Below are 15411 nucleotides of genomic sequence, written 5' to 3'. Positions count from 1 at the left end.
ATGCCACATATTAAGTACAATTTGCAGCACCTTACGTCATTACGTGCTGTTAACGCTTCTATTTCATTGAAAAACAGTAGCGCCGGGATTACGCTTGTTTTAGGAAACAATATATACCTAAAACAAATTATCCAAAATATAATAGATTCATATAATGTTACAGAAAATTGAGTCGAAGCTCTTTAAATTGCATTGTTGCATTGTTGGTAGATCCCTACTGAGTGGACAGGTGTTTTACTTTTGTTGTCGTTTCTTACGTAGGTAGTTATACTTATTCTTTGACAAATATGATAACAGATAGAGCATATCGAAGTGCGGAATAACAAAAATTCCACGCTAATTTCAATTTCAGAACTAAGTTAAGTGAGTTTAGCTCTTTTGAATTTTCAAATGTCTGTCACTAACTGTCCTCGCGACCACGCCACTGGCCACGACCACAACACGCCGCGCCGCCAGTATATTTTCTTTAGTTAGCAGCAGCGAGTATTTGATGCGTCATGCGTGTGACGGCCAACGGCGTCAAGTGTCAACCTTGACGGGCTGAGTCCACATGTAAACGTGTGAAAACTACGGAAAATATGCCCGTGGCGGCGTTTGTGGCCAGTGGCCCGTGTGCGGGACATTATTATTATCATGTATCTTTAATTCTCTGTCTACTATGAGAGAGGATGGTTTCTTCCCAGTGGGATGAAGTGTTCACTTTTCAGCCCATCGTGTAATAGCGGGGTGTGGGGACGTTAAAAGATGCGACAGCGACGGAATGACCGCTGAGGTGTCAAATTTGACAAAAGGTCTAGTAGTCCCGCAGGGTGATCTCGCGACAGGCGTAAATCTTGCAATCACTCCTGTCAAACGTCACTTTCGTTTATTTATTTTATAGAAGTGACCTTTGACAGCAGTGATTGCAAGATTCACGCCTGTCGCGTGATACGTAATCACCCTGCCGGCCCTAGGGTTGCCAGATATTAGGGGCAGCCCAGTATTAAAAACGTGCCGACGTCCGAGGCAAGGGGCTTGACACCGCCAACTTCCTAACTATACTTCATATATATAAAATACACAACACTAAACAGTTATTGACGGCCGATTGGCACAGTGGGCAGCGACCCTGCTTTCTGAGTCCAAGGCCGTGGGTTCGATTCCCACAACTGGAAAATGCTTGGGTGGTGAAAATGAATGTTTTTCAGTGTCTGGGTGTTTATCTGTATATTATAAGTATTTATGTGTATTATATTCATCAGCTATCTTAGTACCCATAACACAGCTACGCTTATACTATATTTATTTATTTCTTTACTCTACATTTTCCATGGGAATACCGCAATTATCACAGGAACACGCTGCGTCACTGCGTGGTCGTCAAGAAGATCGTCGAAGTACGTACATGTCGGTTCACCTGATGCTAACTGGAAAACCAGAGCAACACTTCGCACGGCATGCAAGAAACACATCCTGCAACGTGCCCTGTGTCCATCAACCTAAGGCGTAGATGTTAAGCCTAATGTCCCGGTAATTACACAAGACTACGCCCTTCAGACCTGAACACAGAATTGCAATAAATTTGGGGGTTAGAGTTATTCGTATCCGTAGGATGACCTTATCACATTTTTAATCCTCGTCACCCTGCACGTGACCCCCGGGGGTGCTAAATGAGTAACATTATCATAGGAGGTAGGCTTCGGCGGGGCTAGTTTCCACCCTGCGAGCAAAGCGGCGCCGCTAAGTGATTCGTCGCGTTCCGGAGCGATGCTCGTAGTAGCCAGTCTAAGGGAATGGGTATGTGGTTGCATTGCGTTTTTTTGCATAACAGGATCCCGATTGCGTAGCGTCTTCTTTAGGGATCTCGATTTGGAGACTAGCGGGATCGGAAGCACGGTTATCCGCTGGACGGCCGTAGTTAGCAGGGCCTCCACCTATATAAGGATGCTCCGCCAACTAGCGAAAAATCCCGGGATAGACTTCAAGTCGAGCTCTGTGTGTGTGGATACTTCGTCTATTGTGGAGTCTACAAGCGCAGCGCCTCATAAAACTGCCATTCTCTTGCCTATTCACCCCTCACAAACAAAAATGCCGCTTGGTGGCAGAAATAAACATGGTGGTAGTAGTATCTCATCGGACGAATCTTGTAGTAAGTCTACTGGGTACTTGTTTCTTTACATTTGGTCCACGGGTAAATTGGCCGCATTTAGATAGATAACGCAGTGACGCGGTTACATGTCCAGTGGGTAGGACTTTAGATTCCTGACACGTTACATTTAAATTGCTTCAACGGTGAAGGAAAACATCGTGAGGATACCTGCATGCCTGACAGATCTGGATTATGTTCTTAAAGGTGTGTGGAGTCCGCCAATCCGCACTGGGCCAGCTTAGTTGGCTTCGGCTTTATACCCTTCTCATTGTGGGACCGTGACCTGTAGTGGGTTGTTGAAATGATGATGAGATCGAAATAAAAAAGATAATCGTTAAGTAAAGATTCACTGAAACTTTGAAATGTAGTACAAAAATATTTTATTTCCTTATCCGTTTCAATAAATAACATTAATATTATTAGCATTTAAGTAACACATTAACAGACTTTGTATCTAAGGCGCAATTTTCAACAAGTTATACATTTAACAAGAATTCGTATTAATTGAATAGAAGTGCGCTTTGCTTTGATGAAGTTCATGATATACATTTCATGTAATTCGACCACTCTGGCGAAGTGTTTTTATTAGGTAGGGTCTAGCATGTGTGTTAAATCTATGTCTACACATCTCGTCTATCTCTAAACCAAAAATACGTGTAACGGGGTAGAGATAATTATCTCGCGGCGCACACGTTAGCTCTAATGATATAATGGGAGGCTTCAGCACAGCTAGCATGGGCAGGAGACATTGTTTTATCTGGAAATAATATCCAACTAACAAAAGTGTAATCAGTGGGGGTAATAATAAACGGGGGTAAACTTCTCCTATTCCATTTTCCCGCGTTTTAGCAGGCGGGCACGTTAATTAAATACCCTTTCAGGGGATATAATCTCGGGATATAATTTTTATCTCCTGCCTGTGGCTATGTTAGCCGTGCAGTCGTGGTTAGTTACCGAATAACACGTGCTACCCAGTATTAGCGGTACGGGACGACGCCGCGTAACAAAGGCAGCCTTATCACACGGCAAATATGAAGTCCACATTTTTTTACATTAATACTTTTGCCTTAAATAACGGACCAATCTTACGGTCCACTTGAAACTGGATACCCATCGTCTTTAAACAAAGCAACACTTCGCAGAATAGGTATTTGCGAATGAGATAGCCGCCTTTTATAAATCTATTCTGTAATAGCGCGCGCTATTCGTAAAATTACACAAAACAAATCCCACCTTGTGCACAGAGCGTATGCATATGATATAAAATGAAAAACATCTCTAGTAAGAGTTATAAAAAACTTAAGGATAGGCATTGTAAGAGTTATAAAAAGCCTACCGTTAAGTATTTATAACTCGTAAAGGAGATTTTCTTTATTTTATATCATCTGCATACCCTGTGCATACACTCTATGCACGCCACTGCTTGCTCACTCATGTACCTATCATGAACTTCAACACAATTACAACAAGGTAACACTTTGCGCCTGTCCAACTTAGTTTTAAGATTACTCATCATCAACTTTGTAAGAAATTATCATTCGTTGTGTATGATAAAAAAAAAACTAAAGTTACATTTAATAACATCATATTATCCAACGATAGCATCTCATAAGAGAAATTTCAGTAGGTACTTAGCCTAAATATAATGTTTGCTTTGGTATACATTATTACCGTTGACTTTAGACTCTACTTGATCAAATCAGAAATGAGGAGATCTGTAGAAGAACTAAAGTCATGGATATAGCTCAACGAGTCGCGAATCTGAAGCGGCAACGTCGGGACATATAGCTCGGATAACCAACGACGTTGGGGTCCTAAGGTGTTGGAATGGTAACCCCGCACCGGTAAACGCACGAAACGACGACAGCCGACGAAAGGAGAAATCTTAATACTACTAGACACTAGAAGCGTTTTGTACTAAATTTGTCTCCGCGCTCTTTGCTCAGAACCCATCTTCATTCTTCATATATATGCCTATTATCAGCCACACGGCTTTGAGAAAATTATGGAGAATTCTCAGGCATGCAGGTTTTCTCATGATATTTACCTTCACCGTTGAAGATTTTGTTATTTAAATTTAAGATGTACATCTCTTAGAAAAGTTAGAGGTGCTGTACATCTCAATAAATACACGCATATCAAATTATAAAATAATTGGTAAAAGTATTTTTTAAACTTCATTGCCCCTTACGCTTTAAACGAACTAGTGTATGCCGTTGTGAAAAACAGAAATGTATGACTCCCAGCGTGTAGTAAATTTCCACTTCGAACTTTTAGTGTTACGGCCACTGGGAGCCGTCGTTGTTTGGCGACAATTATTCAGTTAGTAATTAAAGTGCTAAAGTGCATTTCTAGCGTCTTAATATTAAGATTTCTATGAGTATCTATAACTCTTAAAGTTCATTACAAGGTTTGTACGAGTATCTCATTATTTAATGTCTCACGCGTGGGGCAATGGTGATATGTGATATGAGATGGGGAGCTTAGACCCACTAGGATGGTCAAATGCGGGATGGCGGGCACCAAAGCTCTCAACAATGATTATCAAGTGATGGTGATATTGAATGGAACTGACAGTGGAGGTCTTTAAAGTAGAACCCATCCAGTCATCAACGCAACCCTCTGTATGCCATCGCAACTTCCAAACCACTCTAAACTACTTAACTTTGTTGGCGCAAACAACGCATGTTCATATTTTCAATATAACGAAAAATGTTACGTCTATACATAATAACAAATCTCTAGAGGTTATATCCACTCACTGTACATCTCGCATTCAAAACTCTATTTATTTGGCTACATTACAAAAAACTTAGAACTAATAGACAACTTTTAACTTAGCAATATATTTATCTCATGCTACACAAGAGTACTTTGATAAATAAAATCATCACCCCAGGCACAAGTTCCAAGTTAAACCAGTCACTGTTGAACCGTTTTAGTGCAACACTATGGAGGTAATAACATCTCATTGTCACACTATTATAATAGTCTTTACCAGTTTGTAATTAAATGTCATAATTTGTATTTAATTTTGTTTATAAAAATTAACTGCTAGTCAGGTTTTGTTTCAGACTGTCGCTCACCAAAGCAGTGCTTCAGTGATGGGTCTTTGTAAGAGTTCTCATGTAAAACACTATGTGAACTAGTCCTGCATTTGGTCAGGCATAGTTCATAATCGTCAGTTATTGTGTGAAACAGTACATTTTCTTCTGCAGAAAGTTTTGATAGCACAACTTCTAACATACTTCTCTGAAAAAAAATAAAATGTATTTAACTTTTATTTGATTTTTTCTTTGATTGGAAAACAGCTGTAAATACAAAATCCTCACTAATATTATAAATGCATGTTGGTTTCTTTGTTTGTCCTTCCTACACGCCTTACTAACAACCAATAATTTTTGGCATAAAGTTAAGGCCATTTTTTATCCCAGAGAAACAACAGTTGCCCCGGGATTTGTAAAAAACCAAAATAAACACAGGTGAAGAATGCAGGCAAAAGCTAGTATAATATAAATTGGTTGACTTAAAACTAGTACAAATTTATATTATTTTATTATTTCCCAGGTAGGTGTAATCTAGGTCATTAAAGAATGTCGCGCTATCTCTTTTGCACAATATACGGGCGTACTATTATTATGCGAATGAGAAAGCAAGACATCGGTCGCCATTTATAAATCTGTGCAGTTTGTGGTAAATGTTTTTTTTTATGAATAAATAATAATTTAGTACCTTGCTAGGGTCCAAACAGCAAGAAACACAGTACTCGTAAATGACACAGCAACTATTCTCATGGCAAGACAGGCAACTATATCTCTGTGTATGTTCCGCATCTATAGTACAACATCCATTTTTAGCCATATCCGCCCTTTCGCATACATAACCTAGAAAATGATGAGGTGGTGTTATAATAATTATAATAAATTATTATAAAAATTATAGTGCTTGAAAATAACAGTGCATTGCTCTGGGATCGAACGATTATCTCTGACAGGTATATTACAGCTAATAGACCTGATATAGTGCTAGTCTATCAATCAGTGCGCCGTGCAATCATTGTTGACATTACTATTCCGTATATCTAGATAGATATTATTTTTTATTAATGTGCCTATCACAGGCACTTATGAAGCATTCATACATATAGAATTCCATTATTAGAGGTGAATGTGATAACTATATTAGTTAACTTATAACTAGAAGGAGCTAGGAGGGTTCCTAACATGCCCTGATCTAAGAACAACCCTCAACAAATTAATCAGGGTTTTTTTGCTGTCACCATTACAGTCAATTAATAATTCACAAGTTACAGCAATTCATACCCAAGCTTTTTTAAAGCTTTATATTAAAATGATTTTTATATACCTTTTTATGAATTTATTGGGTTTTATCTACAGGGTTTAATACAGGATTTTTTATAGAATAATAAATATTTACACATATACATAAGACGTTAGGGGTTTTCACTGCATAAAACACCCAGAGCCTTTTCATATTGGTTTAAAAAAAAACCTTATTTACCTGTGAAAAGCTAAACAGCTAAACTGATCTAGGCACAATTTTTCATAGAGACATCTGCATCTTGAAGTTATAGCATAGCTATAGCATAATTTTATTGAGACCATGAGCTCCAGGTTATAGCTAGTTTATCAACATACATTTTGCCCTCTATAACTGGTTCAGTCATATCTGAGAGGTTACAGGTCAAAAATATTAAATTACCTTGATCATCCACAAGTAAAGATTTTCCCTGGACAGAATTCCTACACATACTGTCATTGGTCTCATTATGCTCTTGCAGTGTTCTCCACACAAATGGTTTCCTCTCAATGGATATATCTTGGTAAACCATATTTCTGCTGTGACCCTGTAAATTTATTAAATATATTTATACTTTTATTCAATATAAAATTCAAAATTCATTTATTTCAAGTAGGCCTAATATAAGCACTTTTGAAACGTCAAGTCTGTCTGTTTGTAGTGATTCTACCGAGAAGAAGCCGGCAAGAAACTCAGCAGTTGCTCTTTTCCAACATCAACAATTTACATTTTGCATTTTAACATTCATTTTTCTTTTAAAAGATTTACTTACATTCTCGTTAATCGCTCGTTTTAAGTTTTGCCAATTTATCTACAGACCAAATGTAATCAAACAAATGACAGATTGTGAACAGTTTAGATTAGATTATTTTAGTACTTTAAAAGAAAAATACTAGGTGACAACCTGTTATATTTTGATTGCTTAAAGTCAGTCTGCAGGTAAATTGGCTCATTATAATATATTCTATATTTGATGCTAGTGCTCAACTCACCTTACTGGCTTTTTAATAGAAACATTTATGTACACTATGCACACAGCTAATAAACTTTAAGGACAGAAACGAACACATATTTGAAATGACAAAACAAAACTCTTTGTGGATGTCCATGGGATAACATGCAATGTTGCTGATCCATAAACTGAATTGTTAACATTATCATATCAACATTGATGTCTAGTGCTGGATATAGGTCTTTTGTAAGTTGGTCTGGGGCCGCTTGTTTCCAGAGGCTCGTTTTATGTCTGTCCACCAGTGCTTAAAATTGCACACACATAATATTAAAATTATATGATTTACCTCTTTCAATAAACTAACGATACAGTATGTCAACGAAGATGCAAATATAATGCCCAATACTAATCTTCTTCGTATGAACCTCAATAATGCGGCATACCACATCTTAAAGTTACTCGTAACCAAAACTATTTCCGTGTCACAATAACAATTCAAACATTGAAATTTAATTATTAACATGTTTTTATTCTTTACGCCACGGCTTTTCTAACTTTCTCTGTCTTCATTGAATAAGATTGTTTTTTCGCCATGATCAACATTCAACACTTAGGGTAATAATTGTAGCAGAAATTAAAAATGTTGAAAGGTGCTTTGCTTTAGCCAAACTTCAGGCAACTACTGGGAAAATAAAGGAACTTATGTAATAGTGGCAAATTGCAAGTATCATGAAATTTAAAATCAACTTTATAATGTAGTTCATAGAAAAATTAAAACATGCATCGAATATTATTAAACTTCCAACTTCAAATAGCAAACAAAATTCATAACATGGATGGGTCTCTTACTCTGTGGTATTCTACAGATGACATTTTTACACAGCATAAACTACCCGTAAATTAGGGTCTTTGAAAATGATTGTCCGTGGAAAATAAAAAAAAAAGATACTATATACACCGGCGATATTTAGCGAAACACAAAAAATGTCCATAATTTAAAAAAAATGGATTTATTTTAAAATTTACTTACTAACACTTCTTTTGTTAATTAAAGTTTCATTTGTTTTACTTAAAATGAGATCACATTAAGAACAGATTTTGTGAGTAGATGCTATTTGTGAAAAATAGTACATTTCATTTAACCGGGAAAAGTGAGAATTAATATTAAAATAAAAATTAATTAAATGAGAAAAATGGTGAATAATATCGCGTATTTCCTCCACGTGCTCTTATTAAAGTTTCTACCCATCTAGGCATACTGAGAATGATGTTATCGATGGTCTCCTGGGATAGTCTCCGCCATTCCTCAACTACGGCCATTCGCAGTTCACCCACGTTGGCAGGAGCTGGAATTTCATTTCATTTTTCATTTATTTATTGAAACTAAAATGTTACACAGAATATCAATACAATAGTAGAAAGAAAAAGAAATACAACACAAAAAGTAAAACAATTTCACATGAATTGGTTAACATATTAAATTTGTAAAGCTGAATGCACATAATATTGATATTTGCCTCTTATTATTGATAACCTGTGGACCCCACACTAGGTGACCTGTATCGTGGGGCCCAGTTAATAGATTGCCAAAATTGATTGCTCGGCCAAAAAAGAGAAATTGATGAAGGTGACAGTTTTAAATTAAGGCATTAATGAGGTAAGAAACGAATAAAATAAACAAATTAGCCTGTGTATATAATATAGTTGGTAATAATAAGATATATATTATTTCTACATATATAAAATGGTAAGATAAATAAATATATAAAATTTTACTGTACGAATTTTAATATCTTTTCAGTGTCATCGTATCCAAGTGTGTTGAGCCAAAATGTTAACTTTTCCCTAGCCTTCTTTACAGTTAGGTCCTTAATATCTATATATTTAAGAATACTATTGTAGACATGTGCATCAATATACGGGAAAAAGCGTCTGGCAAATGCTGTTTTAAGTCGTGGTAAGTTTGCTTTGTATACTCTTTTTTTCGAAACTTTGCTATGATTTGGGGCATTAACCATTTCCTTGTGTTTCAAGAGGGTTGTTTTTAAAATAAAAAGTTGACGAACATTTAAAACCTTGGCTTCTTTATAAAGAGCGGCAGTGGGAAACGCGTATGGTTTTTTCAGCATAACCTTTAGCACAGATCTCTGTGCTCTCTCAAGTTCAATCATGAATGTTTTTGTTGCACCTCCCCACGATGGTATACAGTAGGTAAGCAGTGATTGACACAATGACTTGTAAACTAATATTAGTATTTTATGATTGGATATATTTCGCAGTTTCTTCATTATGCCAATAATTTTACGTGTTCTGGTTGCAAGAGCCTGGATGTGAGCTTGAAAGGAAAGATTGTGATCAATATAAATTCCGAGGTATTTAGTCACGTTCACTTTCTCAATCTGTTCGCAATCGCAAGATTGGTTTAAGCTTTTGCAACAGTGAATTTTTATGCTTGGTATTATTTTCGGGGCAGAGGTAGCTGTTTTATGAAAACAAAGGTAATTAGTTTTCTTTACATTCAGAGTCAAAAGATTACTTTGCAGCCAACCATTAACTTTCGAAATACCTATCTGCGCAAAATTGTAAGTTTCCTCCCAGGTCGATCCATGGAATAACAACGAAGTATCGTCTGCATAGCAGATAATAGTGGCATTTTCCAGCAGTAATTCATGGATGTCATTAATATATAGTATAAAAAGGGTAGGCCCTAGAATGCTTCCTTGAGGGACTCCAAAATTAGTTATTTGTGGCTGACTAGAGCAGTTATTAATTTTTAAGCATTGCTTTCTATCGTTTAGATACGTTGTAAACCATTGAAGAGGTATTCCCCTAATTCCAGATTGTTCTAGTTTCTTTATAAGTAACTTAATCGAAACTGTATCAAACGCTCTAGCGAGGTCTAAGAACACTCCTATACAATGTTTATTATTATCCAGCAGACTAGCTACTGAGGTTGAAAGCAGAAGCGTGGCGTCCTCTGCCGATTTATTTCTTCTAAAACCGAATTGATGATCAGAGATGATGTTCCGGGATTCAAGGTACTTAACTAGTCTCTTATTTACAACTTTCTCCAAGAGTTTTGGTATAACTCCAAGCAGTGAAATGGGGCGATAGTTTTCTGGTGTGTCTTTCGGCCCCGATTTGTGTATCGGGCATATTAGTGCGGTTTTCCAAATTTCGGGAAAAGTCCCTGTTGATATGCTTAGGTTAAATATGTCAGTTAGAGGTTTTAATATTTCCTTTTTAATTTGTTTGATCAATTCATTATCAATGTTATCTATGCCAGGAGCTTTTTTGTTATCAAGTTGCAAGATCAACGAATCTATTTCAGCTTCATCTGTTGGCTGCATGTAGAAAGAGTCTCTCTGGGTTTTTGCTAAATTAAGATTAGCAGCCAGGCTATCTTCATTTTCATTACTGCTTTTCAAAATATCATCCGCTAATTTGTGCCCTAATGTAGCATAATATTCACCGCACATAGTCAGTGAGTGCGTGCCGTTTTTAGAAGATTTTAGGTTTAGTAGCTCTACGGGCTCTGACCTAGCTTTTGTTAAGTGACATATATTTTTAAGCGATTTCCAGAGTTTTTTTGGAGACTTGCTGTTTTTCTCCAGCTCATATTCCTCGAAACTGGCCTTTAGGTTACGTAAAAGTCTGTTGCAGAAATTGCGGTACCTTGTGTATGTTAACTTAAGAATACTGTTACTCGGATCTGCTTTGTGCTGTTTGTGCAGTTTATCACGGTGCCTCATGCATCGAATGAGACCCGGTGTTATCCACGGTTTTAAGTTATATTTAGAACGGCTTAAATTTACTATAATAGTGTGTTTATTTATTACGCCCATCAGTAAGCTAAGGAATAATGGTACTGCTACATTAATGTCACTGCAACTGGAAATCTCAGCCCAGTTTGCGTTGATAAGTTCGTTTTTAATAGCGTCTATATTTCTTTTAAACCTTTTACGGGGTAGACGATTTTTATATCGAACATTTTTGAGAGCTAGTCCACAGAGGACGATGTTATGGTCCGTAATGTCAGATTCACATACTATGCCAGTAACTCGGCCACTAGTTTTGACCATAATGTGATCCAAACAAGCCCTACCCCTTGTTGGAAGTGTAATCGCGGGGATAAGACCATGTTCTGCGTTCAGACATAAATACTCTGTATTCAAACCAAGGTTATTCGACGTAATATTTATATTAATGTCGCCGCACAGAACTAAGTTTGGCTGCTCTTTTATCGTATGTAAAAGATCATCCAAAGATTCTAAAAATTCATTAGAATGACTTACAGACGGCGATCTATATATTCCGAGAATTGTAATAAGGTTTCCTACTTTGACCTGTAGGCAGTCATAGTCAGCAGTGCGGGGTTCCTGCACAGACGCACTATACGAATTTTCAATGTATATAACTACTCCACTATTTTGATTTCTCATGGTGGTGGTACTATAAGAGGTATAACCAGTAATTTGAGGTATGATTGAGGACTCATTAAGCCAGCATTCACTTAAAACTATAGCGTCTATTTTTGTTTTAAAACGTGAAAGAGTTGCATAAAAGCTATCAAAGTTTTTATCCAGACTTCGTATGTTAAAGGCCAGTATTTTGAAATTAAGTTCTGGGCTCAAACTAAAATTACAAATCTCAGGAGAAGAGAAAGAGTGACAATTTATTTGCAATTCGTCTAACTCAGCACTAATGGTATTTGTATCGCCTTTTAAAATTTAATATTAGGTAAATAAAGGTTAAAGTGAGATTAGGGTTGAATATTGTCACTCTAAAAGGTCCTTTGTAATAAGTGTATAGATACGGGTTGATATTAAAATTATTTGTACATTTAAAAAATCGAGCAAATTTCCAAATTAATAAAATATAAATTTCATGGTGTAATATATTTAGTGATAATAAAATGTGTATAAATAAAAATAAATAGGGATTTAGTTTTGATAGCCGCGTAAATATGATAAATAAAAGATAAATGTTTTTCTTAATATCGTAACACAAGTAAATAGTTAACCAATGGATATTACATAGACTTCCATAAACACAACAATTGTAAATGTTTTTTATAATGTAACCGTTCGAAGAATAATGGCATGGCCCTAGACGAGAAGATAGATCATGGCTCCCAAACCCGAATGCCGGAGCAGAACAATAATGCAGGGACGTCACAGTAACAAGGCGTTTTCTTGAAAAACTTACATTTCCTGTTTTATGCCGAAAGGATAGCAATGAGATCATCCTGACTACGTATTGGACGAGCCGGCTTGCCTTCACGATGCCTGACGAATATAGTCCCCTGAGAACACCAGCAGTGTAAGAAGCCCAGTTGTTTGGCTTTAGATCGTGCTTCACGAAAAAGTTCGCGGTTTTGCTTAGTCAGCCGCTCATTATAGAATATCTTTTGGGCAGGACCTGGTATGTCGATGTCTGCGCTTGTTATGTTCCTCCTTGTTTTGGCTGCTTTTATTATTTCATCCCGTTTTGACCGGCGAAGTAACCGGATAACCACTGGCCTAGCAAACTTTCCTTTGACTTCCACGGCAGTGTCCAGCTTACTACGAGGTCTAACGCGGGTCACCCAGTCAATGTCACGGTCTTCCAATTCAATGCCTACTTTACGAACAGCCAAAAGGGCTATATGGTGCAGGTTTTCAATGTTCGTTTCTGGGATACCGGAAAGCTCTAATTCATTACGCAAGTGATTTTGAGCCTGGGCGTTTAATTCTTGTTGCAAGTCCTTCACTTTAGCCTCTAAATTTTCAGTGTGACGCTCCCGATCTTCCAGGTATTTAATTCGCCCGTCGTTTTTTGCCACTGATGACCCTAGTTCCTCCAGCTTTCTCTCACAGGTAGACAGCGAGGCTATAGCATTCTCAAGTTGAGTCTTCAGCGAGGAGATTTCCTGCGTAAGGAGGCGGACTTCTTTAGTAAGTTCCTTAACTTCGCTATTGTTAGTTGACACGCTGGCTGGCTGATGAGTAGCAGGACTATAATCTATAGTTGACTTTTTCTCTGAGGTACAACAGTCAGGGCATTTCCAAACAGTTTTCTTCTCGATTGATATTCCTGCTATATTAATACAAAGACAACAGTAAAATTTTCCACATGAGGGAGAAGTACATTTAATTCTATTAATGTCCCTTATTGACTTTGAACAACGGTTGCACTTCATTTTAGTGTACAGGAACTCTCAGAGTTTATCGATCCAAAAATGAACGTTCTACTATTTTAATCTTTGACGGTGACGTCGCGAATGCGGCGCGTGCGTCCAGTGCGGTGCAGTTCACGCAAATATGAGACTTAAACCACTCACTTAACCGCTTGAACCGCTTGCGCTGAGTTATGCACACTCGTACAATGAACCGTTACTAAGCACTGCGATTTTCGCTTTAATCTCAATTATTAAACCTTTTTCCAAATTTTTAAAAGTCACCTTCACTTGAACTTCAACCAAGGCACAAATTTAACGCTATTCTAGGTAAAAAATAATGCAATTTCCCAATAAATCGTCACTTTAAAACAGAGAGCGTTGACCTTTGTGTGTTATTGGTTTGACCGAGCGTCAAAGAAGGAATTCTGGACTTAACTTTTCTTTTCAGCAAGTCCCAAACGTGCTCATATCCGGTGATCTCGCCGGCTACTCCATAACATTGATATTCATATCATTAAAACAGCATTAAAATAAATAATAGTTTAATACAACTAAAAAAAGGTTTTTTATAGAAAACCGAACTAAAAAATAGATTATAAATTTTAATAAAGTTAAGTTAAGAATATTGTTAAAAAATTCAATAAATATAAATTAATAATAGTGTGCATAAAAAAAATTTATTGAAAAAAAGCGTAAATCTTCTCAAATTAGTGTATTGTCATCGGTCCTCGATATGTCTACAAAGTTTGAACGAAATCTGACCGTTTAAAGTGTGTCAAAATAGCGTCCACAGAAGTCGGTTACAAACACACAAACATACATACAAACATACAGGTGAAGCTAATAAAAGCGTGTTAATAAGCTTGGGTTACCCGAGCGGTATGCGGCCGAGCATTATTCTGCATAAAAACAAAATCGTCACCGATATAATTATGGGGCAAACCGTACGACATTTTCTTCTAAACTTCTCTGATATAGCGGTCTGAAGTCAGAATACCTCTGTCAATCACTACCAAGTCTATGCAAGCTTCCAAACAAATGCCCGCCCAAACCAGTATTGATCCATCACCGTATGCAACTGTAGTTTCAAAATTTGTCTGAATGTATCGTTCTCCTTTGCGTCTGTATATTCTTTGCCTGGATTCTGCACTCATCACTAAACAATACCATTGGTCCGCGTTCCAAAGTCGATGTTCCTGAGCAAAAGTTAACGTATTTCTACGACGATTTACCTCGAACCTTGGAGCCTTGGCGGGCACAAATGAGCCCAAACCAGCTTCTTCGAACCTTCTTCGTACCGTAGGTACGCTCACTTACGGTTACACCCCGCACTGGTTCTAACTCATGTCGGGCTTGGATGGCTTTCAAACGGGGGTACCTACGTACACGAAGCCGAATGAAACGATCATCCCTACTCAAAGTGAGTCTTTTTCTGCCTTGTCCTGCTCTTCTCCTGTCCTGGAGTACCAGTCTCCCTGAACCGTTGGATACTGCGATGGATCGTTGAAACTGGTCGACGAAGATCTCTGGATATCACTCTGTAGTAGTAGTAGGTTTGACCATTTCTTCGCATTTCGAGTGCCCTGGCAATCTCCATTGGGGCTAAGTCAGGCATAATTCAGTCCTTAACTCCAGAAAGATACGCGATAAAAAAAAAAACTAAAAACAGTATTTCAATGAAATTTTAAATCAAACTCAGAAGGAAGAAATGCTCGAAGTTCGCTCAAGATAAGGTGTATTTGAAAAAAATTAAAACAATTGCATAAAATGTTATGTTCAGTTGTTTTCTTAATTTGAAAATATTTGATTTTAAATTTAATGACGTATAAACCAGCCAGCCACCTTATATGT

At 37.2% G+C, this 15411-nt stretch overlaps 1 protein-coding gene across 1 annotated transcript; it reads right to left on the bottom strand.

Annotated features, from left to right (window-relative positions):
- Nucleotides 1–2491: 2491 nt before the first annotated feature.
- On the bottom strand, nt 2492–8233 carry LOC120628902 (SREBP regulating gene protein). The gene is made up of 4 exons (XM_039897568.1): nt 7747–8233; nt 6851–6995; nt 5861–6012; nt 2492–5380 (listed from the first exon to the last, which is right to left on the bottom strand). The coding sequence occupies exons 1-4, from the start codon at nt 7921–7923 to the stop codon at nt 5183–5185; spliced, it is 672 nt and encodes a 223-aa protein (XP_039753502.1). The 5' UTR covers nt 7924–8233; the 3' UTR covers nt 2492–5182.
- Between the last annotated feature and the right edge of the window lie 7178 nt (nt 8234–15411).

The sequence above is a fragment of the Pararge aegeria genome, chromosome 13 (genome assembly GCF_905163445.1).
Source record: "Pararge aegeria chromosome 13, ilParAegt1.1, whole genome shotgun sequence".
Classification (NCBI taxonomy): domain Eukaryota; kingdom Metazoa; phylum Arthropoda; class Insecta; order Lepidoptera; family Nymphalidae; genus Pararge; species Pararge aegeria.
Note: the sequence above shows the minus strand (reverse complement) of the source record. Positions and strands in the feature narration are given on the sequence as shown.

Bases quoted from the DNA above. Each gene is read 5' to 3' on its own strand.
- LOC120628902 (XM_039897568.1), bottom strand. From the start codon at position 7,923: ATGTTAATAATTAAATTTCAATGTTTGAATTGTTATTGTGACACGGAA. The intron at 6,996-7,746 runs GTAAATCATATA...ATAAATTTACAG, and splicing joins TCGTTAGTTTATTGAAAGAG to GGTCACAGCAGAAATATGGT. The intron at 6,013-6,850 runs GTAATTTAATAT...ATCATTTTCTAG, and splicing joins TTTACTTGTGGATGATCAAG to GTTATGTATGCGAAAGGGCG.